This window comes from Myotis brandtii, unplaced genomic scaffold (assembly GCF_000412655.1).
Source record: "Myotis brandtii unplaced genomic scaffold, ASM41265v1 scaffold1064, whole genome shotgun sequence".
NCBI classification, from domain to species: domain Eukaryota; kingdom Metazoa; phylum Chordata; class Mammalia; order Chiroptera; family Vespertilionidae; genus Myotis; species Myotis brandtii.
This window is the reverse complement of record NW_005353602.1, coordinates 301,009-325,906: the sequence shown is the minus strand read 5'-3', so window position 1 is coordinate 325,906 and position 24,898 is coordinate 301,009. Positions and strand designations below refer to the sequence as shown.

Sequence of the window (24,898 nt, the reverse complement as noted above, 5' to 3'; positions counted from 1 at the left end):
GAAGGGTCCCAGGTTCGATTCCGGTCAAGGGCATGTACCTTGGTTGCGGGCACATCCCCAGTGGGGGGTGTGCAGGAGGCAGCTGATCAATGTTTCTAATTCTCTATCCCTCTCCCTCTCTGTAAAAAATAAAAAATATTTTTAAAAAAGAGATGCAAGATAAACATACACATTCAAGAATGAGAAAGGGGTCACAGCCACAGATAAGGTGGGCACCCTACCTCGTGAGGGCATCCCAGGAATGCTGTACACTGAAGTGGGGTGACCCCCTGCCCATCTCACACAAAAGGTCTGAATTTGCCCAACTGGCTTCTCAGAGGCACTAGCCACCCCTGACATAAAATCAGACAAAGTCAGTGTGGCTCAGTGGTTGAGCATTGACCTATGAACCAGGAAGTCATGGTTCGATTCCCAGTCAGGGCACACGCCTGGGTTGTGGGCCCGATCCCCAGTGTGGGGCCTGTAGGAGGCAGCCGATCAATGATTCTCATCTTTGATGTTTCTCTCTCCCTCTCCCTTCCTCTCTGAAATCAATAAAAATGTATTTTAAAAAAATCAGTGTGGAAAAAGATTGGTTTCACAGATCCCATGCTGCCAACTTTTAATTTTTGTCGGGCAAGCACATTAAAAACAAAACAGAACAATCCTTATCTACCTCTGTCAATTGTATCTCATAAGGGATCAGCTATTTTAAGAACCAAGCAAGCAGCAAGGACATGATCCCAGAAAAAAAGCAGCCTTTACTGGGCTCATTTAGCTTAGAAACACCCTCTTGTGGGTGTTTTTGTTTTGCCCAGGGATTGAGGCAGAGTTTCTCAAAGTTGTCCACCGGCACAGTTGCTGACGCCCAAGCCTTCCCATTTTACAGACGAGGAGCTGAGGCTGGGCGGGCAGGGGGTGCCGACTGAGACAGCAGTTCAGGTTTGCAATCAGAGATCTAGGACATTTGCTGTAGGTGGCGGGGGACAGCAGCCCTATCTCAGTGCTGAGCCTGGGACAACCTCCCCGGATCAGAAGGAATCTGATTAGGGCTTAGGGCCCGAGGCAATCGAAGGATCTGCAGAGCTCAGCCCCGGCAACTCCAGCACAGGAGCTGGGAGCTGGGAGCAAAACCTCCCTCACCCGAGCCTTCTGGGAAGGTAGGTGGGTACCTGTCCACCTGGGTTTTCTGAAGACTCAGGCGAAATGAATAAGAGCCATCTGAACGGAATCACCCCAGAGGCCCTTGGGATAAGGTGGCACTCTGTTGCGTAAGGCAGTGACTAACGCCATATTTGGGGTACTGCGGCCTGGCAGGGGCGGGGGAGGGGAAATGCCACTTTCCACGCAGCCTTCTTCCTGCCCAGCTTGAAAGAAGCCATGCCGCGCTTTTTAAAATGTTGGTAATTATTATAAAAGCAATGAACTTTTCATGGTAAAAATCCCAGCCGTTCAGAAAGGTGGGGTGGATGTAGGAGGTTTTTTCCTTTCTGTGGATAACCGCTGTGAGCTCTGTCAACATAGGAAGCGTCCAAACCTGTAAGAATTTTTGTCAGTTTATTTGAGCCAAACTGATGACAATTGCCAGGAAGCAGAATCCCAAGGGATTGAGCAAATGCTCTGGAAGATGGCAGTCCTACCATTTATTTCATACACCAGAGTCAAAGAAGACCTCAGCGGGTCCCATGAAATCCATTGGTGGTAGATTCGGGAGGCGGGAGAAAGCCAAGCGGGGAAACGTGGGATTGGATAAAAGGTAAAAGGCATAGGCACATACTTCTCTGACACAGGCGGGTAAAGGGTAGTTAACAGTTAACAATTAGCCTGATGACAAGAATGCGGGGGCCTGTGTTTTAGGGTGGGGGGGGGAATTACTTTGATATTCCAAAGGCATGTTATTAGGTAGGTTATCTTAGTCACAAAAAGAGACAGGCTCGGGGAAGGTTGACCTTTGTCAGGGAAAAGCCCTGCCTAGGACATGAGTACCCACCACAAACTGCTTTTAGTTGGAAAGTTTTCATTCCAGGCCATCTTCGCGGTTGCTTTAGGTCTCTGAGTTGGCAAGGTTGCCATGCAGGCCTCCCCTTAGCACGTGGCCCCTTTGCATCCACACCCTGTTATGTCATTATCTGTGTACACTACCCCCATTAGCTCTCCGAAGGCCGGAGCTGGGTGTCATTCATCCTTGTCCACCCTGCGTGTCTGGTGCCCAGTGGGCACTCAGGCTGGCCTGCTGGAAGCCTCGGGGCTGAGGTGGTGGTGGGGGTGGTTTGCTAGTCTTTCCTCTCCACACTCTCCTCCGGACAGAGCTATTCCTGTCCTAGAGCTCCTGGTGGCATTTCAGCTGCCAGTCCTGGCGAGCCTGGCTCCGCCTCCTCCTGGGGCCTCTTCAAGGTCACCTAAGTGTCTTCCCGCTGCCCTCCTTGCCTTAATAGAAATTGTCTTAGATGTTTTCCTCCTAGTTCCAGGAGTCACCTGGGGGACTGGTTTTGGGTCTTTGAGCAAGGATAAAATCCAGACCCACCCAGGAGAAGGCTGATAGATTTGGCTGCATGAAAATGAAACCTCTATGTGCAAAAGCAAAGATCGATGAAAACACAAACATTTTTCCAATATTAGTGACAAGCCAAGGGCTAATACATATGCAGAGAATTTCACCCAGCCATAAGAAAAGATTTAAAAAAACACAACGGAGAAAAATGAGTGAAGGACAGGAACCAAAAGAATTATAAATGACCAGTAAAATTAAGAAAATAGCCCTGGGCGGTGTGGCTCCGTTGTTTGAGTGTCGACCTGGTGCACGGAGTCGCCGGTTCCATTCCGGGTCAGGGTACATGCCCGGGTTGCAGGCTCAATCCCAGTGGGGAGCACGCAGGAGGCGGCCGATCCATGTTTCTCTCTCACATCAATGTTTTCTCTTCCTCTCCCTTCCTCTCTCTCTCTAAAAGCAATAAAAAACATATTTAAAAAACGAGTTAATAGACATGCGAGTGACTAGAACAGTGCCTGGCACAGAGGCGGGAATGAAGGTTATTTCAGTTCTTGGGGGAGGCAGCTTGTCAGTATTCATTCAAATTAAAAATACATGTTCCCTGCGACCCAGCCTTTTCTCTTTTAGGGGTTTAGCCTGACAAGTGCACAGGGACAGACAGACAGATGCTCATTGAAGGCAGTTCGTCGCTGGTGTTGGGATGGTTTAACACTGGGGACAGCTCTGTGCCGAGCGGAGGGCCGCTCTGCACCTGTCCCTGGGCTGACCACGTGTCCCCTCCCCTCCCTCTCAGGTGGGCCTTTCTGGAGCTGCACACCAATGGCCACTACAATGACAGCCTGCAGGCCTACGCGGCGGGCGTGGTGGAGGCCGCCGTGACCGAGGAGGTAAGGCCAGGTGGGGACACCGGGGCTCCTGCCTCCCCCACTCCCCACCAACGTGTCCCCAGGGAGCTTCGGACGGCGCCGAGGTCTGTGCAGAGTGGCTGGGGAGAAAGGCTCACGTGCATTCCTTAAACGTTTCCACGAGGTTCCACTGAATGCATACAAAAAACACATAATGTATTCCAAGTTATAAAGCATAGTGATCACGTGAGCACCCAAACTAAAACCTACAATGTTGCTGACATTATTGCAGCCCCCCTCCCAACCCATTCCCCCTGTTTTCCCTTCCCCTTGAGGTGCCCCACCCTAAATGTGGTGCCTGCCATTCCCATTCATTCAGTCATCAGTCATTTATATTGAGATACAGTTCATAGGCCGTAAAACTCTCTATTTTAAATGTCTGATTCAGTGGGTTTTTTTAGTATCTTCATAAGGTTGTGCAGCCATCACCACTGTCTAATTCCAGAACATTCTTATCACCCCAGAAAGAAACCCCATACACATCAGCAGTCACCTTTCTTTTTCCCCCCACACCCCAGCCCAGGGGTGGGCAACCCCCGGCACACGTGCCAAACACATATATAGAGTGGGGGTCCTGGTAACAGGGTGTGTAATCTAGGACAGACTTCGAAGGCTAACGGGTTTCAGCGGAGGGAGATGTCCGGCGTCGGGCCCTGCTTGGGGTAAGCGCTGACCGGGCGAGAAGGGCCGTCAGGGAGAGGAGCCAGTGTGAGCAGAGGCCCGGGGCTCTGGGTGAGGACTCTTAACCCAAGTGGGGAGCCGGTGGGGTCCGCAGGGGAGAGCGCAGCCCGCTGCCCTGCCCTCACCCACCTCGCCCGCCTCGCCCCCCGCAGCTCATCTATATGCACTGGATGAACACGGTGGTGAACTACTGCGGCCCCTTCGAGTACGAGGTCGGTTACTGCGAGAGGCTCAAGGGCTTCCTGGAAGCCAACCTGGAGTGGATGCAGAGGCAGGTGGAGCTGAACAAGGACTCCACCTACTGGCACCAGGTGGGCGGGGCCGCGTGCTCAGTGGGATGGGGCGCGGGTTGGGTCTGCTGTGGGGACCTGGGTCCCGCCCTTCCTGGCCAGCCCTTGGATGTGGCCATCGTTGTCTCCCTCCCTCCAAATAGACCTGCCATTCATCCATCTGTCCAGTCTCCACCCGTCCTTCCTTCCATCCTTCCATCCATCCATCCTTCCATCCATCCATCCATCCACGTGATGGAGCTCCAGCTGTCCCTCCTGGCCTCCCTGTCTCTCTCTCTCCAGCCCATTCTGCCCTCCTGCTACCTTCCTTCCTTCCATCCATCCATCCATCCATCCATCCGCGTGATGGAGCTCCAGCTGTCCCTCCTGGCCTCCCCCTCTCTCTCCAGCCCATTCTGCCCTCCTGCCGTCAGAGTCCCTGTAGTGCGTTGTCAGCGCGCTGTTTTACTTGCATGCAAGGGAGGCGGCTGGGTTGACTGCATTAGAAAAGTCTTCATAGAAGAGGACGGTTGTCAGCGCGCTGTTTTACTTGCATGCAAGGGAGGCGCTGGGTTGACTGCATTAGAAAAGTCTTCATAGAAAAGGAAGGGGAAACTAGAAAACCCAGGAAGTTGGGGCGCAGTGGCTGTTGTTTCCTGAGCCAGGTGAGCTGCTGATTAGCCCAGAGACCCAGGCAGGGCACTGTGCCTGGGGGCCGCTGGCCAGGTCATTAACGAAGTCATTCATGTATGGACCCCCTGGCACCCCTCAAGTTTAACTGTGAAGCGCACACCACGGCGGTCTCTGGAAGTGCCTGCCAGTGTCAGTGAGCACCTCCACCTCACCTGGGCCAGGTGTGCACCTGTCCCTCAGGATTTCTCACTGTCCACCCGCCCACCCACCTGCTCCTACCCTCACTAGAACAGGCTCTTCCTCCCTCCCATTCACCCATCCACCCATCTATCCACCCACCCATTCACCCATCTATCCATTCATCTGTCTACCCACCGACACACCATCCATCTGGCAGATGCTTACGAAGTACCTGGCATGTGCCCAGCACAGTTCAAGGCCCCGTGGGAACACAGTGATGATACCCCATGGTTACAGAACAATGACAGTGACGATGGGGGGAGAAGTCAGCCACATGAGACAGGTGTCCTGAGGCAGCAGCACAGCCAGTAGCTAAACTCAGAACACCCTGGGAGGCTTCCTGGAGGAGGTGGCTTTAAGCTGGGCTCTTAAGTGGGCGTGATTTGGAAGTTGGCACAGGGCAGGGACATAGTTAATTAATTGAAGGCAGGAGGGTGCTTGGCATGGAGAGGTAGGTGGTGGGTCAGGGCTGGCTGGAGCCTGGCCGGTGCACCTAGGCCTCTCCTGCTCTGTCTGGACCCCAGGCAGGAGAAGGTGTGAGCCTGGAAGAGGCCTCACCCCCTCTGCCCCCTCCTCAGGTGCGGCTGACCCTCCTGCAGCTGAAGGGCCTAGAGGACAGCTATGAAGGCAGCGTGGCCTTCCCGACAGGGAAGTTCACCATCAAACCCTTGGGCTTCCTGTAAGTGCCACCCCAGAGTGGACAGGGCAGGGGAGAGGGCACACACCTCATAGTCAGACAGACCTGGGCCCCGTACTGGCTGTGCCACTTCCTGGCTCCGTGGTCTTGGACCGATCACCTGTCCCCAACCCCCCAGAGGCTGTTTCCTCCTCTGTGACGTGGGTCTGTGACAGACTCAGAGCAGGCACATAACCCGGTGGGGTGCCCGGCCTCCTCAGCCTGTTGCAGATCTCTGGGGACCTGGAGGACCTAGAGCTGGCCCTGAATAAGACCAAGACCAAGCACACTTTGGGCTCTGGCTCCTGCTCCGCCCTCATCAAGCTGCTGCCCGGCCACAGTGACCTCCTGGTCGCCCACAATACCTGGAACTCCTACCAGAACATGTTGCGCATCATCAAGAAGTACTGGTTCCAGTTCCAAGAAGGCCCCCAAGGTGGGTGGCTGTGAGTGTATCTGTGTGTGGGCACACGGGCAGGGGTGGGGGAAGGGTGCTAGGAGATGTGGGCCTTGGCCTTAGGCACTCTGTGGTCACTGAAGGGCCATTCGAAGAGCTCATCGTAGGTTTAGCATGTTAATTTCCTCTTAGGAAATGTTTATTTCACAAGCTGTATTCATTAGCTAGTGCTGCATAACAAATCGCCTCCGCATTTAAAACAACAAAAGCTTAAAACCACCATTTTGAGGGGGTCACATGTCTATGGGTCAGCTGGGTGGTTTTGTTGTCCTGGGGCAGACCTGGCTGATCTTGGCTGGCTCACTGATGCTTCAGGATCAGCCGGGGCCAGCTGGCTGATCTAGCATGGCCTCATTCCTGGGCGTGCGGTTGGCTGTCAGCTGGCATGATGGGGCAGCTGGACTTCATGGCCAGCTCGGGCTTGTTCACCTGACATGTGGGCAGGGAAGTGTGGAAGGCCTCGTGAGAGCTGGTTAAACAACAGGCAGAGCATTCGGATGCTCGAAGCAAGTCAGGTGACCAGCTCAGATTCCGGAGGTGGTGACTAGCCCCCACCATTCGATGTGAGGAGCTGCAGAGCCCATTGCAATGGCATGGATGCAAGCACGGAAAGAATCACAGCATTTCTGCAAACCACAGGAGGAATGCACGAATGCAACCTTGCTGTCAAAAGGCCCAGTACCCCAGAGGGCCTCCCCTACCCCTAGCCTCAGGGTCAACCCTAGAGGTAGCCACTGAGATATGGAAACAACCTAAGTGCCCATGTGGCCATCGATGGGTGAACGGATAAAGAAAATATGGTACAAACACACACACACACACACACACACACACACACTGGAATATTATTCAGCCGTAAAAAAGAAAGCAAGCCTGTTATTCACAACAACATGGATGGACCTTGAGGGTAGTATGCTAAGTGAAATAAGCCAGACACAAAAAGACAAATACTGCATGATACCCCTTATATAGAGAATATAAAAAAGTCGAAGTCATAGAAGCAGAGAGTAGATTGGTGGTTGCCAGAGGCTGGGGGTGCGGGGGGAAGAGGGAGTACAAGCTTCCGGTTAGAAGATGAGGAAGCTCTGGGGTCCTAACATAGGGTGGTGACTCCCGTTAGCAATGCTGTTCTATACTTGGACTCTGCTAAGAGAGTAGAACTTAGGCGTTCGCACCACACACACTAACAGGGGACTGTGTGAGGTGGTGGACGTGCCAATTAGCTGGATTATGGTCATCATTTCACAGCGATTTAACTCATCCCATTGTGTACCTTAAATATTGACCATTTGTATTTGTTAATTATATCTCGATAAAGCCGGGGAAAAGAATCCCCCCAAACAAAGCCCATGCTCTCAGATTCCTGGGTATTGCCCTCTGGATTACATTTTTTGCAGTAGGTCTTGGTAATAAAAAACAAAACAAAAGGGAAGCCAGCCCAGCCAGTGTGGCGCAGGTGGTTGAGCATTGACCCCTGAACCAAGAAGTCACTGGTTCGATTCCGGGTCAGAGCACATGCCCCCCGGGTTGCAGGCTCGATCTCCAGTAAGGGGCCTGCAGGAGGCAGCCAATTGATGGTTCTCTCTCATCAATGTTTCTGTCTCTCTCCCTTCTTCTCTCTCTAAAATCAATAAAAACATTTAAAAAAAAAAGAAAGCTAAAAACGGTACTAGTAAACAGTCAGTATATATAGTTACTAGCATTCACACACACCCACACACACATACACACACACACCTGGCTTGCTAAATAGCAGAAAGAAATGTGTGTGTGCGGGGGTGGGGGCGGCCGGGGAGAGGTCAATGGGGAAAAAGGAGACTTATGTAATACTTTGAACAATAAAGAATTTAAATTAAAAAAAAAAAGAAATGTGTGGGGCTTCCTCTGAGGCCTGCTGCTCCCCACCGGGACCCTCCCAAGTCTGGATGGGTGGGGGTGGGGCCCCCCACGTGGGCTTGTCTGACCAGCACCCCCACTCCGGCCCTGTCCCCCCACAGAGGATTCTCCCCTGGCTCCTGGCAACAAGCTGGTCTTCTCGTCCTACCCCGGCACCATCTTCTCCTGTGATGACTTCTACGTCCTGAGCAGCGGGCTGGTGAGTCTCCCTCCCCTGACCCCGTCCTCCCCGGGTGCTCCTCACACAGCAGCGGTGGGCGGGCAGGCACTTGGACTACTGGTCGGGGCTTCCTTTAAAAAAATTACTCAATTGCAGTTGATATACAACATTGTTAGTTTCAGGTGTGCAGCGTAGTGATGAGACGTTTATATAGCTTACGAAGTGACCCCCTGATAAAGCTAGTACCTGTCCATAGGGGGGTAGGTGGGCTTTTTTTTTTCTTAATATATTTTTAAAAAATTGATTTTTAGAGAGGAAGGGAGAGGGAGAGAGAGATAGAAACATCAGTGATGAGAGAGAATCATTGATTGGCTGCCTCCTGCACGCCCCACACTGGGGATCCAGCCCACAACCCAGGCATGTGCCCTACCTGGATTCGAACTGTGACCTCCTGGGTCATGGGTCAACGCTCAACCACTGAGCCACGCTGGCTGGACAGAGTGGGGCTTCTTAAATGCAGATCCGCAGGGCCCTCCTGGGCATCCTGAGCCTGCCGCCGGCCTGGGCCTCTGCACTGTAACACAGCTCCTCAGAAATCGCTGGTCTCGGGGCCTTCGGAAACGGCCTTGACCTCAGCGAGGAGAGCCGTCCCTCTCCCGCGCGACCTCGCTGAAACACCGCCTTCTCTCTTGCTTTGCACAAAACCCCTCTAACCTGGCCAGGTTTTCTGAATAAATGTTTACGAGGTGTTGTTTTTACCGGCTTTTCCTGGAGGGGGTCCAAACACATTTAGAAATCGGAGCCTGGCACCCTCCCCGGGGCAGCGAGCCCTGCGATCGCCAGGGCAACACGCAGAGGAGAAAAACATGGCTTTAAAGATGCCAATTCGCTGGGGGTGGGAGGGGGGCGGGCTCTATTCTGTTAGCTTTTGAGGGGAGCGTGGGATTTAGTCCCTTAAGTTGAAACAGGTGTGAGAGGGCCAAGCGGTGGGTGAGGGCAGCCCCGTGCTCAGTCCCAGGTGGGGAACATGGAAATGGTGCAATCAGTTACCCAGAAAGTGTCCAGGTGGACATTTACCTCCCATCCGGGTCCTTAACTGGCTTTGTGCACAGACCCCTCGGCTGTCTGGGAGCTGTGGCCCCCACCCCAAAGCAATGTTTTAAGTGTGTAAACCAAAACATGCGGGATTAGAAAGGACACCCGTCCTGTTGAAATGTGTTTATCAGAATGTTATCTAAGTCAGCCTGAAATGTTTGTGCTGGAGCAGAAGGTGCAGGCGCAGGTGCCGCCTGAGTCACTTAGAAGTAACGCGGGACGTAAACGATATGGCCACCTGGTGGGGCAGCGTGTGATTTCTGTCCGAGACAGCTCAGGTACCCTCATACCTCCGTGGGGCATAGCCTGTGTTAACAATGGAGGAGGTGGGAATTCAGTTTGACGTTAGTGGAAATAAAATGTACTGGTTTCCCCATCCAAGTCTGCAGGCTCCCTGAGAACTGCCCCAGGTTAAGAGCCCCCTGCTGGAGAGAGAGGAAAGTGACTCCGCACTGCCCCTCGCTCCCAGGGGGTGGGGCTTTGGGGACCGAGCTGGTCTCAGCCCTGGTGATGGCTGTGGCTGCTAAGAGCCAGAGGGTGCGGGGAGGGGAGAAGCTGTCCCTGCCTGGGCATCGCAACTCAGGCCTGCTGTGCAGATTCCTCTTTTATTCTTTTTTAAAAAATATGTTTTTATTGATTTTTAAAGAGAGAGGAAGGGAGAGGGAGAGAGAAAAACAGCGATTAGAGAGAAACATCATGAGTTGTCTGCCTCCTGCACGCCCCCTACTGGGGATCGAGCCCACAACCCGGGCATGTGCCCTGCCTGGGAATTGAACCAATGACCTCTTAGTGCATTGGTCAACGCTCAACCACTGAGCCACACCGGCCGGCAGATTCCTCTTTTACGGTCACATTTACGGCTGCTGCTCTCTTAGCTGTTTGTCAGTTTTGTATGAAAAGGGGAGAAGCATGCGAGTGTCCTGCTGTGGGGAACAAGCCCTGATTGGGGAGCTGGAAGGTGGGGGGTCGCATCTTGGACCACCCGCTTACCAGCAGGACCCTGGGCAAGTCTCTAGCCTCCTTGGCCTCAGTTTACCTTGCAGCCCGCAGGCCATCAGTAGCCGTGCTCTCCTTTTCCCGGGAGGCCTGTGAGTGCGGAGACGAAGGCCATCTGGGGGCCAGCAGCTCAAGCCCCCCAGCCCCCTGGGAAACTGCAGGGCAGGGTGGAAACGGCTGCCACTCTCTGGGGAAGAGTCGACCGCCTGGGGGGTCCCTAGACACGGCCCCTGGGCTCTTCAGGGCTCGTCCCGGGCAAAGCTGATGTGTGGTCACGAGTCCCCGCAGTGCCCATCCGGCCCCAGGGAGGAACGTGAGGTTTTGAAACGTGGTCACCGTGAGCGCCGACGAAGCCGCATGCGCCGGCTGTAGCCAGGTGGCTCTTCATGCCGCCCCCTCGGCTCCCCCGCAGGTGACCCTGGAGACCACCATCGGCAACAGGAACCCGTCCCTGTGGAAGTTGGTGCAGCCCCAGGACTGCGTGATGGAGTGGGTGCGCAACATCGTGGCCAACCGCCTGGCCTCGGACGGGGACACCTGGGCAGAGACCTTCAAGAGGTTCAACAGCGGAACGTGAGTGGGCTTCCGGCCGTGGCCTCCCCCCCGAGAGAGGGACCAACCTCCCCCTGACGCTCAGACCCTCTGTGCCCCTCGCCCTCTGCAGAGCCCTTTCACGATCCTCACAAGGGTCCCCTCCCTTGTTTTTTTTTTTTTTTTTTTAAATATATTTTATTGATTTTTTACAGAGAGGAAGGGAGAGGGATAGAGAGTTAGAGACATCGATGAGAGAGAAACATCGATCACCTGCCTCCTGCACACCTCCTACTGGGGATGTGCCCGCAACCAAGGTACATGCCCTTGACCGGGATCGAACCTGGGACCCTTCAGTCCGCAGGCCGACGCTCTATCCACTGAGCCAAACCAGTTAGGGCTTTGCTTTGTTGTTTAATCCTCACCCAAGGATACCTTTCCATGGCTTTCTAGAGAGACTGGAAGGGAGGGGGGAGAGAGAACATTGATCTGAGAGAGACTCATCGGTTGATTGCCTTTCACACGCACCCTGACCAGGGCCAGGGATTGAACCTGCAACCCAAGCACGTGCCCTTAACTGGGCATTGAACCCGAGACTCTTCAGGTTGAGAACTGCCGCTCTAGCCACTGAGCAACACCAGCCCGGGCACCCTCCCTTGTTTTACACTCGGGGGAAACTGAGGCTGGGGAGGGAAGCTCTTCTGCGGGCTTCTCCACCCGGGAAAGGCCCCGGGGGAAGGACAGGAAGAGACTTTGGAACTTGAGAGCTTGGGGACAGTGGGGAGGGCCGTCGAGGAGGTGGGCGTGGGTGGGCGAGGGCTTGACTATCAGAGCAGGGGGGGCTGGCCCAGCGGCTCCAAGCTCCATTCAGTCCTCCCTCCTTGCGCCCGGCAGGTACAACAACCAGTGGATGATCGTGGACTACAAGGCGTTCGTGCCGGGTGGGCCCAGCCCTGGGAGCAGGGTGCTCACCATCCTGGAGCAGATCCCGTGAGTGCCCTGGGGAGGGGCCGGGCTCCAGGCAGAGACCCGGAGGCTGCAGCATGTGGGAGAGAAAACCTAAGGAAGGCGAGGTCGGCAGAGAAGGCAGCCCTGTTGGGGCTCAAGATTCAGGGCGTAACCTGCCTGCAGGCCGTGGAGCCCCTGGGGCCCTGGAGCAGGCAGAGCCCACAGGAGCCCTTCCTCACCGCCCTGCCCTCTCTCGCCCAGGGGCATGGTGGTGGTGGCCGACAAGACCGCGGAGCTCTACGAGAAGACCTACTGGGCCAGCTACAACATACCGTAGGCGTCCCTCCTCGCCTCCTGTGTCTGCCCCGTCCCCTCGCTCAGCTCTCCCCGCTGTCAGGGGCCCTGCGAGCCAAAAACCCACCCCACCCCTTCTCTGGCCCGGAAAGCCCTGGCGGTGTGGGGTACAGCGTGGCGCTTAAGTCAGCATCCGTATGACTTCTGGTCTGCAGGGTGATGGGGGTGAGCCGTCGTGGGCGCTGACCCCGCCATGGCTCCCGCGCTGGGTCCCCTTTAACTGGCTGCTCCTCCATCCCCTCGGGACCGCACTGGGCTTCACCTGGTGATGTCGTTTGGTCCTTAGACTGTGCTAGCCACAGCTCCTGTTCCCATTTCACAGAGGGCGACACTGAGGCCCCGAGAGAGTTCCTTTTCCCAAGGCTCCCTAGCTGGGTGGTGATGAATCCAGGGTTGGGAGCAGGTCTCTTGGGCCCCCCCGAGCCTGAGCTTGGCCACTCGCCAGGCCACCCCGCAGCACAAACAGGTCATTGTTGTTGCTGTCCTGCCCGCCCCTCCGCCTCCCGGCCGCGGCCAGGCGAGGTCAGTGGGGGCCATGAGTGACCGCTCTCATCCCCGCAGGTCCTTCGAGTCCGTGTTCAACGCCAGTGGGCTGCCGGGCCTGGTGGCCCAGTACGGGGACTGGTTCTCCTACGACAGGAACCCTCGGGCCCAGATCTTCCGGCGGAACCAGTCGCTGGTGCACGACGTGGACTCCATGATCCAGCTGATGAGGTGCGTGGGGGACAGCGAGCCCGGAGTCACGTGGCACGCTCTGTGCTGCTCGCTGTCACTCATTCAGACCTCACGGCAGGGGTGCGGCCCCACAAAGCGTGAGTCCCGACGCCGGCCTCCCCTACAGGCGGGGACACTGACCTGCGGCTGCGTGAGCGCCGTGTGCTGGCGCTGGGCTTGGTACTGGAGACGCAGGCACAGAGCAGGCCCCCCACTGTCCTCAGGGCCACCCCGTCCGTGATGTGGAGATGCACCGAGCACACTGAGCGGATGCGTAACGGGGACTGTCAGGCCCCAGAAATGCTCTAGTGGGACAAGAGGGCGTCCTCCTCGGAGGATGGAGGACGGAGGGCAGGGTGATGAGGTGGAGGGGGAGGGACCCCAGCAGCGGGAGGCGGGTGGCTCGCTGAAAGGGACTGTGTTCTGGGGCTGCTGCCTGGAGGAGTTTGGTCCTCACCCCCCCACCCCCTTCCCAGCACGACCGGTCCCTCCCTTCCCACATCCAGGTACAATGACTTCCTGCACGACCCCCTGTCACTGTGCAAGGCCTGCAGGCCGCAGCCCAACGGGGAGAACGCCATCTCGGCGCGCTCCGACCTCAACCCGGCCAACGGCTCCTACCCGTTCCAGGCGCTGCAGCAGCGCTCCCACGGGGGCATCGATGCCAAGGTCTGCCAGGGCCCGGGGCTGTGGGTGGGCTCGGTCACCGTGATGGCTGGGAAGGGGGTGGGGTGCAGGCTGGGCCGAGGCAGAGGGCAGGGCGGAGTCAGGGTCAGAATCGGGCTGGGGTGGTCCAGGCTGGGTGGGTGCCGGGGCCCCTGGTTGGGTTGGCTTGGAGCCCAGCCTGGGCCGACACTCAGCCATCGCTCTGCCCCGGGTCCCAGGTGACCAGCATGGCCCTGGCCAAGGCCTTGCGCCTGGTGGCAGCCAGTGGCCCCACGTGGGACCAGGTGCCCCCTTTCCAGTGGAGCACCTCGCCCTTCGGCGGCCTGCTGCACATGGGCCAGCCCGACCTCTGGAAGTTCTTGCCCGTCAAGGTCTCGTGGGACTGAGGCCGCCTCTGCCGCCGCCGTGACCTCCTGCCCGGTCCGTCTGTGGCCTTTGCCCCCTGTTGTGCCCAGAGCGGGGACCCGGGTCTGCCAGGTTCATGCTCATCTGGGCACCTCCTCCTGGGTGGGGCGCGGGACTGAGTCCCTCTCAGGAGTGGGTGAGTGCCATTCTGCCTCCTCCGCCTCTGCCTCTGTCTTCTTCTTTTCCCTGTTCTCTCTCTGTTCTCTCTGCTTCTCTCCCCTCCTCCCCCCCTCGTGCTGCCCCTGCGGAGGGACCAGGTCTTGGGGGCCCCGTGGGTTTCAGCCCCAAGGCCTGGGTGTTCCCTGTGGCTGGCGCCGATCCCCGCCCCAGCTCCCCGCCCCCTCGGGAAACAGCCGTGTCCCCACTGGACAGCTTCCTCCAGGACGGAAACGAACACAAACACAAACAAACCAAAGTTCCTGGCGACTATGGCTGAGGCCCGAGGGTCCTCTCTCCAGGACCAGGCAGGAGTGTCACGCCTGCTCCAGCCTCATGCCCCGCCCCAACGTGGGCGTGCCCCTGGCCTCAGGCAGTGCCCACGGTTCCCCTGCTGCAGGTACCAACTCGCAGGCTGTGATGATTAAATGAGAGAGGCCGTGCCCTGTGCTGTGCTTTTGGGCAGTGGGGAAGGCTGGGTCCGTGCCTTTTCTCAAGACTGGGATCTGCACTGTCCTCCTTGCATCTTTCTGTTCATCCTTTTGTCTGTCCATCTATCCATTTATTTGCCAACCCACCCACCCATTGTCCATCTACATATTTATCCACCCATCTATCCACCCACACCCATCCATCCACCTACATATCACCCATCCACCCATCTCTCTATCCATCTGTTTTCCAGTCATCCATCCATCCACCCATATACCCATTCATCCACTCATCCATCCATCCACCCACCCATATACCCATTCATTCATTCATTCATTTATTCATCCATCCATCCACCCATATACCCATCCACCCACCCATATCCATCTGATGTTTATTGAGCACCTACTTTGTTCTGGGTCCTTTTCTGGGACCTGTTAACCACAAGAGCTCCCCAAGTCCTACTGTGGGGTACAGAGCAACACAAAGCAGGGTCCCGCCCTGTCTGTTCATACCCACAAACCCACACTGGAGATGAGACTCGCCCAGTGCTGTGTGCCTGGGAGAGGAAAGCACCCGCCCTGGAGCCGGAGACCTGAGTTCAAATCCTGTCTCCACCTCCTGCTAGCAGTGGGGCCTGACCTCTCTGGGCCTGGGTTCCTCCTCTGAGAAATGGGGTGAGGATGTGAGCAGCACTTCGGGGGGTGGCGTGTAAAGATTCGCCACCGTGGTGGCTGTGACCCCCTCAGCATTCACTCACCAGCAAGCCTTACCCATCACTTAGCACATGCCAGGGCCTGTGTACGACCCTGTGGCTGCCTTATAACTAAAGGCACAAAAAAGTCCCTGCTCCTAGGGAGGGTGACGTCGGCGAGGGAGTCAAAGGAGTAAATAACACGGGTCTGCACGATGCTGAGACATGGTCTGGAGGAAGTCCAGGCTGGGAGGCTTGGTGATGGGGGGTCCTCCAGGGCCGTTCTGTCGGGAGGGCCACTCCAGGCTTCTCCCCAGCATGATTCTGGCCCCTCTGCTTTCTGGGAGGCGGGACAGCCATGTAGCTGGAGTGATTGTGAACAGAGGTTGGGGCGTCATGCCTGGTGGCCCACTGGGGCTTCCGCTGACCCGGCAAAGACAGGACCCACCGCTGCAGAGGCTGCCAGAGAGGCCACTTCTCTCGGCACCTGCGCCCTGGAGTTTCCCACAGTCCTCAGCTCCACAGTGGCAGCTGCTACTCCTCTGTGGCCTCTGCCCTTCCCTGATGGACAGGTGTCTGGCAGCTGGTTGGCCCCAGCCCCCTGCGCCTCGGATCCTCTAGTGGGCAGAGGGGGCTGCCTTGCCTCGTGGGGGTTCCGTGCCCCTCCAGGCGGGACCGTGGGAGCTGGAAGCTGTCCCACACGGAGCAGGTTTCCCGGGCTGGGCCCCATGTAGTTCCACTCTATCCCCAGGGGCTATTCTGGGCCGCGGGGCTGAGGTGTTTAAAACACGCATGGAGGTCGGAAGGCCTGAGGCTGGTGTGGGCTGAGGGCGGGTTTTCCACTCCTCCCCAAATCTCAGCCTCAGCTCGTTGTTGGGGTGGGTGGGGGACCCTGCCAGCCTGGGCTCATGGCCTGGTGTCCGGAGAGATTAGAGTGGCTTCCAACTTCGCTTTGAACTTGGGGATCCAATAAGGTGGCCAGCGGCTGCTATCGGGGTTCTGGGACATTCCTGAGGGGCTATGGGGCCCCTCCCTGCCCTCGAGGCTCCCGCCTCCTTGAGAGAGGGCTTCATGTTTCAGAGGGTTTGCCTGACACTAACTTCGCGTCCACTCCTTCCTTGCCCCTGAGATGATTGTCCAGTGTCGGGGTACACACCACCAGGGATGGGGGCTCACTACCTGCTCCCCGTGGTTCTGGGATTAAACCACTCCTCCCTCGCCCCACCCCAATCCCCTCTTGTTCAGCGCCACCTCCCTCACCAGCTTCCCGCCCTCTGGCTTGCAAGCTGGGTGGGGTGGGGGGGGCGGTCTTGAGTTTCATGTGGGGCCCCAGGGTTCCTGGGGCTGGAGGTGGCGGTTGGGGGTGCTCACTGCTGATAGCAGGGCTGGGAGCAGGCGTGATGGGGTGGGAGGAGGGAAGGGAGGAAGACAGTGATGATGGAGAAACTCAAAGGCTCTTTGCGTTATAAATACTTATTTTTCAATGAAAATGTGTGCACATTAGAAAAATGGGTAAGGGTGGGGGTGGGCTTCCTGGGAGTAAAATAAAGACGGTTCCTCAGCCTGGGCTGCGGGCCTGTCCACCTCCCCAGGTGGAGAGCCTGGTGGGCACACGGTGCTCCCAGGGGGAGCCTCTGGTGTGACCTCGGTCCCTCGCGCCCACCCTGCTCTGGGGACCGGGTATGTTACATGAGGGCCGTGTCGCCCTGGCAGGGGTGGCGAGGGACGGTCACAGGGCAGTCACACAGGCAGCAGGGGGTCAGTCAGCCTCGCTGGCCACTGACACCTGCCCCTCCCCCTGCCCCGACTGCGAAGCATGTCCCCCTCCGCCCCATGGGCTCATGGGCACAGGCAAGCACCGACTGGCCTGGCCGCAGGCTCGCGACCAGACACAAGCGTGATATGTACAACGAGGCGCTGGGTCACACTCCAGCCCTGGCAGGGGTCTCCCGGGGCCGGGAGACCGTCACTTGGGCAGCGCATTCTACATGCCCAGCTGCTTCTTGAGGTCCTGCAGCTGGGCCAGACTGATGTTGCTGCCCCCACAGACGATGATTACGATTGAGGACAGCGGGGTGCGAAGCTTCCCTTCTCCTTGCAGCTTCTGAACCACGTTGCTGTAGACAGCGGCCAGGGCTGCCCCGCAGGCCGGCTCCACCAGGATCTTCTCATCATCTGCCAGGGGACAGAGCGGGAGGGCGATTGGTAAACCCCGGGGGTGAGGAGCCAGTCCGCTCAGCCCTGGCCACACTCAGGTCCTTCCATCACTTTCCTGACCGCCCAAGCCCCGAGCGAGGTCTCATCGTTAGCGCTGACACGGATGGAAGGGCTGTCATCGCCTGCGCAGTGTGGTGAGAAGGGTTCTGAGGCATCATCTGAGCGAGAGTGCCATGGTCATTAGCCAGACTGACTGCTGGGACAGGAGATTAAGTGGCAGCGTTAGTGCTACTGTGTGTGTGTGTGTGTGTGTGTGTGTGTAACCCTCCTTATCCTAGGCTGAACCCAGAGAGTCCAACCTAGTTACAGACCCCATTCTGAATCCATCACTGAGGCCTATACTTTCCCTTTTCACCCTGGCTGCCAGGAAGCTCAGAACGAACATTTAAAAATAGTTATGATTCCCTGCTTTCCGGTTATCAGGCTTCTTCATTTGTGCCTTTGGCCTTTCTATTTTTACTACTGCATCGTATTCAATGGGGAGTCCTAGGAAGGGGATGGGAGACAGATCTGTGGATAAACCTGCAGCGATGGAATCCCCTGGCATACCAAGTGGCCAGGACAGCCACTTGGTTCCTGAACCAGCAGGTTGGGTCTCGAAAGGACTTGGCACATACCCACAAACTTCTCAATGGCGGCTACAGCCTCCTGGTCGGAGATAACTTCTGAGAAAATGGGGTGTTCCTGAAACAGCTTCAGGGCTTGAGCCCCCACGGTCCTCACACACAGAGCCTTGGCCACACTGGGGGAGGGGCATGGAGAATGGGAATGGGGGAAATAGAGGTAGGAGAGAGGAGGGAAGTGGAGATCAGAATAGAGAGGGAGAGAAAGAGACAAAGTTGGATGTGAGAGGGAGGAGGGACTGGGGTCCATGGGCATGGGGGCGGGGTGCCCTCTATAGCTAACGTCCCAGGGGCCTCCCAAACAGAGCGGGGCTTCTAATGAGACTGTTGGAATGGGGGCAAATGGCATCATTTCTGTTCAACTTGACTCAACAAACACCTGCAAGGCCCCTCGTGCTTCCTTGACGACTCCCAGCCTCAGCTCCAGGTTGTCACCTTCACCTGCCCAAGTCCCACCCTGTCCTTCAAGGCTCAGGATTAAGGCTGCCTCCTCCAAGGAGTCCTCCAGGGGGCGCACTCAGTCCCATGGCCCCAGGTGGAATTCTCAAATGATCCTCCCCATATCACTCTCTCACACACACACACACACACACACACACCACTTCCCCAGAAAGCGTTCGGTGCCATTCATTCCCACAACAATTCTTGTAGTTCATTGGTTCAGTTTCACAGAAGGGAGGACTGAGGCAGAGCGTGTGCCGTCACTTGGCCAGGGAGCCGTGGTGCTGGGACTGCAAACGGGACCCGAGTACCTCCAGGACCTGCCCTGTAACCAGCCTCCCCAGAGACAGCCCTGGTTCTGCTCCCAGCTCATTCCCCATTCGCCCGTGAGCATCTCCTGGCCTGGACCAGCTCAGCCCTTAGGCCAGCATATGGCCCATAGTAGGTGCTCAACAATGGCTCCTTCACTCCCAGCACTGTAGGAGCAGAGGCCCACACAACAGCCCCGGGTGCTGGGCTCAGGAATCAGAAGTTCTTACCTCGGCTCAGTCTGCCCCATCTGTGGCAGAGACCTGTCCCAGTGGTCGGCAAACCGCGGCTCTCGAGCCACATGCGGCTCTTTGGCCCCTTGAGTGTGGCTCTTCCACAAAATACCAACTTCTGCGCATGGGCCACGAAGTTTCAATCGCACTGTACGCGCCCGCACGTGGTATTTTGTGGAAGAGCCACACTCAAGGGGCCAAAGAGCCGCATGTGGCTCGCGAGCCGCAGTTCGCCGACCACTGGCTATTCTAGCTGCACACAGCGACACCTGGTAGGAAGACATTTCCCAGCCTCCCTTGCAGCAGGTGTGGCCATGTGACTGAGTTCTGGCCAATGAGAGGAAAGTGGAATATTGTGTCTGTCTTTAAAGGGAGGGGCTTAGCTTCTGCCCTCCTTCCTGCCAGATGGAGTGTGGGTGTGAGGGTTGGCACTTAGGCAGCTATTTTGGCCCACGAGGCCACGTAATAAGGACGGCGGAGAACAAACAAGGGACCTGGGCACCTGGCTTCATAGAGCTGCCCCTGGATTGCCTCCCTCTAGACTTTTCTTTTTTTAGTAAGAGAGGAAATAAAATCCAATCTCGTTTAAATCACTGTCTGGATTCCTATATAAAGCAGCCACACCTAATCCTAATTAAACACCATGTGCCAAAGGTTTGGGCTGGGATGTGAACTCTGTGGGAGCAGGAGCCGTGTTTATCCACCTCTCTCCCCACATCAGCCGGGGTCTTGCACATGTTAGGGGCTCAGTAAGTGGTTGGCAAACGAATGAAGGGTGCAGCCCAGCTGGCATGGCTCAGTGGTTGGTCATCCACCTATGAACCAGGAGGTCACCGTTTGATTCCCGGTCAGGGCACATGCCCGGATTGTGAGCTCAATTATGGGGGGCGTGCAGGAGGCAGCCGATCGATGATCCTCTCTCATCATTGATGTTTCTATCTCTCACTCTCCCCTCCTCTCTGAAATCAATAAAAACACATATTAAAAAATTCAAGGGCCGTAACCGGTTTGGCTCAGTGGATAGAGCGTCAGCCTGCGGACTGAAGGGTCCCAGGTTTGATTCCGGTCAAGGGCATGTACCTTGGTTGCGGGCATATTCCCAGTAGGGGGTGTGCAGGAGGCAGCTGATCGATGTTTCTCTCATCGATGTTTCTAACTCTCTATCCCTCTCCTTTCCTCTCTGTAAAAAATCAGTAAAATATATATTTAAAAAAATACATATTGTAAAAAATCAATAAAATATATATTTAAAAAAATACATATAAAAAAAATTCAAGGAAGAGTGCAAAACCCTGCCACAGAGGAACTCAATACAGGATGAATATTAGACCTTTTTGCACGAGGAAGTGTGACGTTCATGGTTCAGGGCCGTGCAGACATGGGCTCAGTCCCCGCGGGACCAACCGCTCACTGGCTGTGGGTCTGGGCAGGTGAACAGAGCCTCAGTTTCCTTACCTATAAAAGGGGCGCCAGGACCTACCTGCAGCCAGCACCAAGGGGGTGCTGAACCCCTGATGAAGGCAGCCCGGCTGCTCACCTGGTAACCTGGTCCAGAGGGACGAGCTTGCCCGCAGAGGTGGCAGCGTGGAAGCTGTGGGCTCCCTTGGTCTCCATGGCGATGATGGGCACGTCCCCCCAGCCCACCTCCTGCAGCCCCTGGACCACTCCGCACAAGAGGCCGCCGCCCCCCACCGACAGCGCGATGGCCCCCGGCTTTGCTCTCAGCGTCTCCTTCAGCTCCTTCACGATGGAAGTGTGGCCGTCCCTGGAGGGTGGGGGAGGGACCGGGTCAGGGCTGGGGCCCAGGGCTGGGGCAGGGGTCCTCTGCCACTTGTCCTCGGGGCTGGTCTCCTCCCTGACTTCCAGCTGCCAGCATCTGCATCTCTACCTGGAGGCTCCCGTTGGCCCCCGGCGCTGCCTCTGTGTGTGACACCTGGCTGTTCAGACAGGTGACAGCCCTGAGGACACCCCTCATGCAGGGCCTGTGTGAGTGAATAAGCACCCAGCATCCTCTCCTGCCGCTGGGTAACTGGTGCATGTTCCACTGGCTCCCAGGGGCCCCCAGGAAATCAAGCTCCAGCTGCCACAGCAGTGCCCTGCCCAGGAGAGCCCGTTCGAGGCGTCTTTCCTGCCTCATCTCCCGTCCCCCTCCGCTCGGGAATCACCTCCCAAGTCAACGGCTTTCCCTGAAATCCTGGTCCCGGGACCTGCTCCCGGGCACGCAGCCGCAGGCACTGGGCATCTGAGCTCGCGATCGCTCACGGCCGCGGAGGATGGGCGTCGGAGCACACGTGTGTGCTGCTGGGTGATGGTGTGTGCACACACATGTGCAACTGCTGTGCGTAAGAATGTGCCCACGTGCCTTGTGGCAGGCGCCCACCCAGTGGTCAGGGGGTGGATGCCACCCTGGGCTCCATGTACCAGATAAGGGGGTCGTCGAAGGGAGAGACGAAGACCCAGTCTGAGTTGTTCTTCGCCAGGGCCGTGGCCAGCTTGTGGGCCTCCTCCAACGTCTGCAAGACCACGGGGGATGCGGAGGAGGTGAGTGGTCGGGGTGCCCTCCTCTGCCACCAGCTGCCCTCCACGGTCCCCGCTCTAGGTCGGCACTCACCTCACCCACCACCTCGACCGTGGCGCCCTCACTTCTGAGCCGCTCGACGGTGAGGGCAGGTGTGGTCTTGGGCACGACGATGGTGGCGGGGATGCCCAGCCTCCTGGCCGCGTAGGCGGCTGCCATGCCCGCGTTGCCCGCTGCCAGGGGTGGTGGGTAGAGAGTGTGTCAGTTCGGGACAGCCTGGGGGCCCAACCTCCGGCCTCTGAACCCCCCTGGGTGGCCTCAGGCCTCCCCGCTGAAATTCCAAATTGGGCTGGCTGCAAACATTTGCAACGGCTCCCGGCTCCCGGCTGGGGACACCAGGGCCCAGAGAGGTGGAGCTCCTGCCCCGGGATACACAGCAGAGGGCAGGAGGAGGCGTGCAGGCCGCTTACCTGAGCAGCAGACGAAGTGTTTGCAGCCTTGCTCGGCCTTCTGTGGAAACGAGGGGAGGGGGTCAGGCTGCCCCTGGGCTCTCTCCTCTCACCTCGAGTCCTACCCGCCCAGCCCCTGGGTTCTAACTGAGTGGTTTCAGAACTTTACTGCCCCAGCCTCTCAAGCGACATCTCCCCTCCCCTCCCCAGGAGCCTGGCTCAGGGAGGGAGGGAGAGGCAGGCAGCTGAGAGCTCTGGGATCAGCCCTAGGGGACCCTGGTGACGGGCACCCCTTCCCCAGAGGAAGCGCTAGTGGTGGGTGCGTGGGCCTCGCGGGCAGCCTTGCCTGGAGCTCCTAGGGTCTCCCATGGCACCGGCCCTGCCCATCGAGGAAAGAGGACCTGTCACCCTCCCTGAAGCCGTCCTGTACCTTCTGGCAGAGGTGGCCGATGCCCCTGATCTTGAAGGAGCCCGAGGGCTGGCCACTGTCCATCTTGATGTAGACGCTGGTGCCGGCCACCTTGGACAGGGCCATGCTGTCTCGGATCGGGGTCTTCACGTGCAGGGGCTCCCGGGAGGCCATCGCGGGGGGAAGGGAGGGCAGAGGCGGCGGAGCTGGTGGCTGGACCAGGAGAGCGAGGGGGAGGCCGGGGGTGGTCTAGGTGGACGGGCTGGGTGGACAGCCCACGCGCAGATGGAGGGAGGGTCGATGGACAGGTAGGCTGTCTTCTGAATTGTCCCAGGGCTACCAGGTGCCAGTTTTATCCTGTGGGCAGGGCTGGCCACATCCCCCAGGCCGGCCACGCCCCCTGGCCCGAGGCCTGGGGCTGCCCGGAGGGGAAAGGGAAGCTGGCTGTTCCTCCCTGGCTGCTTCCTGGCCTCTCCCTCTCCCTTTCCTATCACTGCCCTTCCACAGCCTCAGCTTCTTTCTTTGCAAACAATTCCTCCGGCCCAAGGACGGTGGGGCAGCCAGCCAGGAGGCCCCCAGAGGCCCTGCACTGAGGCCGCCAGCAAGTGCTGGCACATCATGGGACCCGAGAAACAAACCCTGGAGGAAGCGGCTGCCACCATGCTCCCATCTCACAGGAAGGGAAGCTGAGGCACGGGCGGGAAGAGGGGTGCTCTGGCACTGGAACCAGCAGTCTGACCCCCAAACGTGCAATCGGGACACAGCTCTTTATTTTTTAATTTTTAATATCTTTTTATTGATTTTAGAGAGAGGGTCAGGGAGAGGGAGAGAGAGATAGAAACAGCGATGAGCGAGAAACATCAATTGGCGGCCTCCTGCACGCCCCACGCTGGGGATCAAGCCCGCAATCCGGGCAGGTGCCCTGACTGGGATCGAACAGGTGACCTCTTGGTTCATGGGTTGATCGATGCTCAACCACTGAGCCACAGGGGCCGGGATGGACGGAGTTCTTGATCACCTCCCACTGCCATCCTTTTAGGACTCCTGTGTTATCCAGGGGCCGATGGCATCATGGGTAACACCCAGGCCGACCAGGGTTCAAATGCTGACGGCCGTTCACTAGCTGCGCGGCCCCGGCCGTCCCTGTGCCTCCTGGAGCCTCCCTCTGGCCCTCTGCTCGCCCGGGAATAGATGACGGGACAGCGCACGCATGGAAGGAGCCCAGAACTCGGTCTTGGGCAGTGTCACCATCGTCACCGTCCTCACCGCCCTCATCGTCCCAGAACTGCGGGGTCTTCCACCGGAACTCACTCCCTGCCCAGGCCCGGCCTCCTGTCTGTCTGTCTGTGAGCAGGTGTGAGCAGGGGGTCTGTCTGTACACAGGGTGGTGCATGCACACCCCCCCCCCGCCCCCAGCTCTGGCCGGCTCTCTCCCTGGCCCCTCAACAAAGCTCTCTTGTCCGCTCGGCCCGGACAGGAATATCGATGAGACCGAGGGCAGGAGGGCTCAACAGCCCGCATAGCCTCCCCTCTCGGAGGGACAAGCTGTCCCCTCCTGCTGCCCCCCCCCCTCGGACCTTCCACAGGCACAATGAGCCCCTCCCCAGCGGGACGCCCCCAGGCGTGCGCTGGGCATACAGGGTGCGGAGCCGCAGTGATGTGGGCGCCCTGAAGCTCACGTGCAGGCCTGTGTGCACCGGAGTGTATACAGCTGGTGCTCACGATGTCCCACAGCTGATCTCACGTGCAGGGTTTCCCACGTGGGGTGTCACTCAATCTTCAAGCCTGAGGTGCGTGGGCATTTTGAGCCCCATGTCCCAGGGAAAGTCAGGCTCAGGGGTGGAGTAACAGTGTCACCCAGGGGGCAGGGTTGAGGTGGGTCGGGCAGGCCATTAGGGGTCACGTTAGGGGTGTCAGAGGGAGGCCTGTGACAGGTGGGATGACACCGTCAGGGAGGTGGGAATGGAGGCCCCGCTGTCTTACAATGTGGAGTTCTCTCCGCTGCATGGCCACCTCGCCGTGATGGAAGGCGGGGCTGCACGGGCGGGAAACGCGAAGATGGGTTCTTTCTTTAGGCCTCTCTAGAGTGTTCCATGTGTTTCCACAAAAATGTGTCCCTGTTGTGATTTGAAAAAAAAATTTAAGAAACAAAAGTCAGCCCTGGCCGCTGTGGCTGATGGGAGCAGTGGCTGGAGCGTCGTTCCATGATCCAGAAGGTGACGAGTTCGGTTCCCAGTCAGGTCACATGCCCAGGTTGTGGGTTTGGTCCCAGGTTGGGGCGTGTATGGGAGGCAACCTATCAAGGTACCTCTCTCACATTG

General features: G+C 57.7%; 2 protein-coding genes across 2 annotated transcripts in view; one reads left to right on the top strand and one right to left on the bottom strand.

Moving 5' to 3' along the window:
• The window catches only part of PLBD2 (phospholipase B domain containing 2), a 17,710-nt gene extending 2,953 nt beyond the window's left edge, over nucleotides 1–14,757 (top strand). The window contains exons 3-13 of the mRNA XM_005857037.2: nucleotides 3,264–3,357; nucleotides 4,209–4,367; nucleotides 5,777–5,877; nucleotides 6,096–6,310; nucleotides 8,329–8,426; nucleotides 10,891–11,051; nucleotides 11,904–11,999; nucleotides 12,219–12,290; nucleotides 12,873–13,025; nucleotides 13,532–13,694; nucleotides 13,910–14,757. Coding sequence (XP_005857099.1) covers nucleotides 3,264–3,357; nucleotides 4,209–4,367; nucleotides 5,777–5,877; nucleotides 6,096–6,310; nucleotides 8,329–8,426; nucleotides 10,891–11,051; nucleotides 11,904–11,999; nucleotides 12,219–12,290; nucleotides 12,873–13,025; nucleotides 13,532–13,694; nucleotides 13,910–14,077 — 1,480 coding nt within the window. The 3' untranslated portion in view covers nucleotides 14,078–14,757. The remainder of the gene's footprint in view (nucleotides 1–3,263; nucleotides 3,358–4,208; nucleotides 4,368–5,776; nucleotides 5,878–6,095; nucleotides 6,311–8,328; nucleotides 8,427–10,890; nucleotides 11,052–11,903; nucleotides 12,000–12,218; nucleotides 12,291–12,872; nucleotides 13,026–13,531; nucleotides 13,695–13,909) is intronic.
• Nucleotides 14,758–16,391: 1,634 nt separating this feature from the next.
• On the bottom strand, nucleotides 16,392–22,928 carry LOC102244370 (L-serine dehydratase/L-threonine deaminase). The gene is made up of 7 exons (XM_005857017.2): nucleotides 22,599–22,928; nucleotides 22,190–22,229; nucleotides 21,813–21,952; nucleotides 21,623–21,714; nucleotides 20,739–20,966; nucleotides 18,213–18,337; nucleotides 16,392–17,553 (listed from the first exon to the last, which is right to left on the bottom strand). The coding sequence occupies exons 1-7, from the start codon at nucleotides 22,749–22,751 to the stop codon at nucleotides 17,363–17,365; spliced, it is 969 nt and encodes a 322-aa protein (XP_005857079.2). The 5' UTR covers nucleotides 22,752–22,928; the 3' UTR covers nucleotides 16,392–17,362.
• Nucleotides 22,929–24,898: the final 1,970 nt, after the last annotated feature.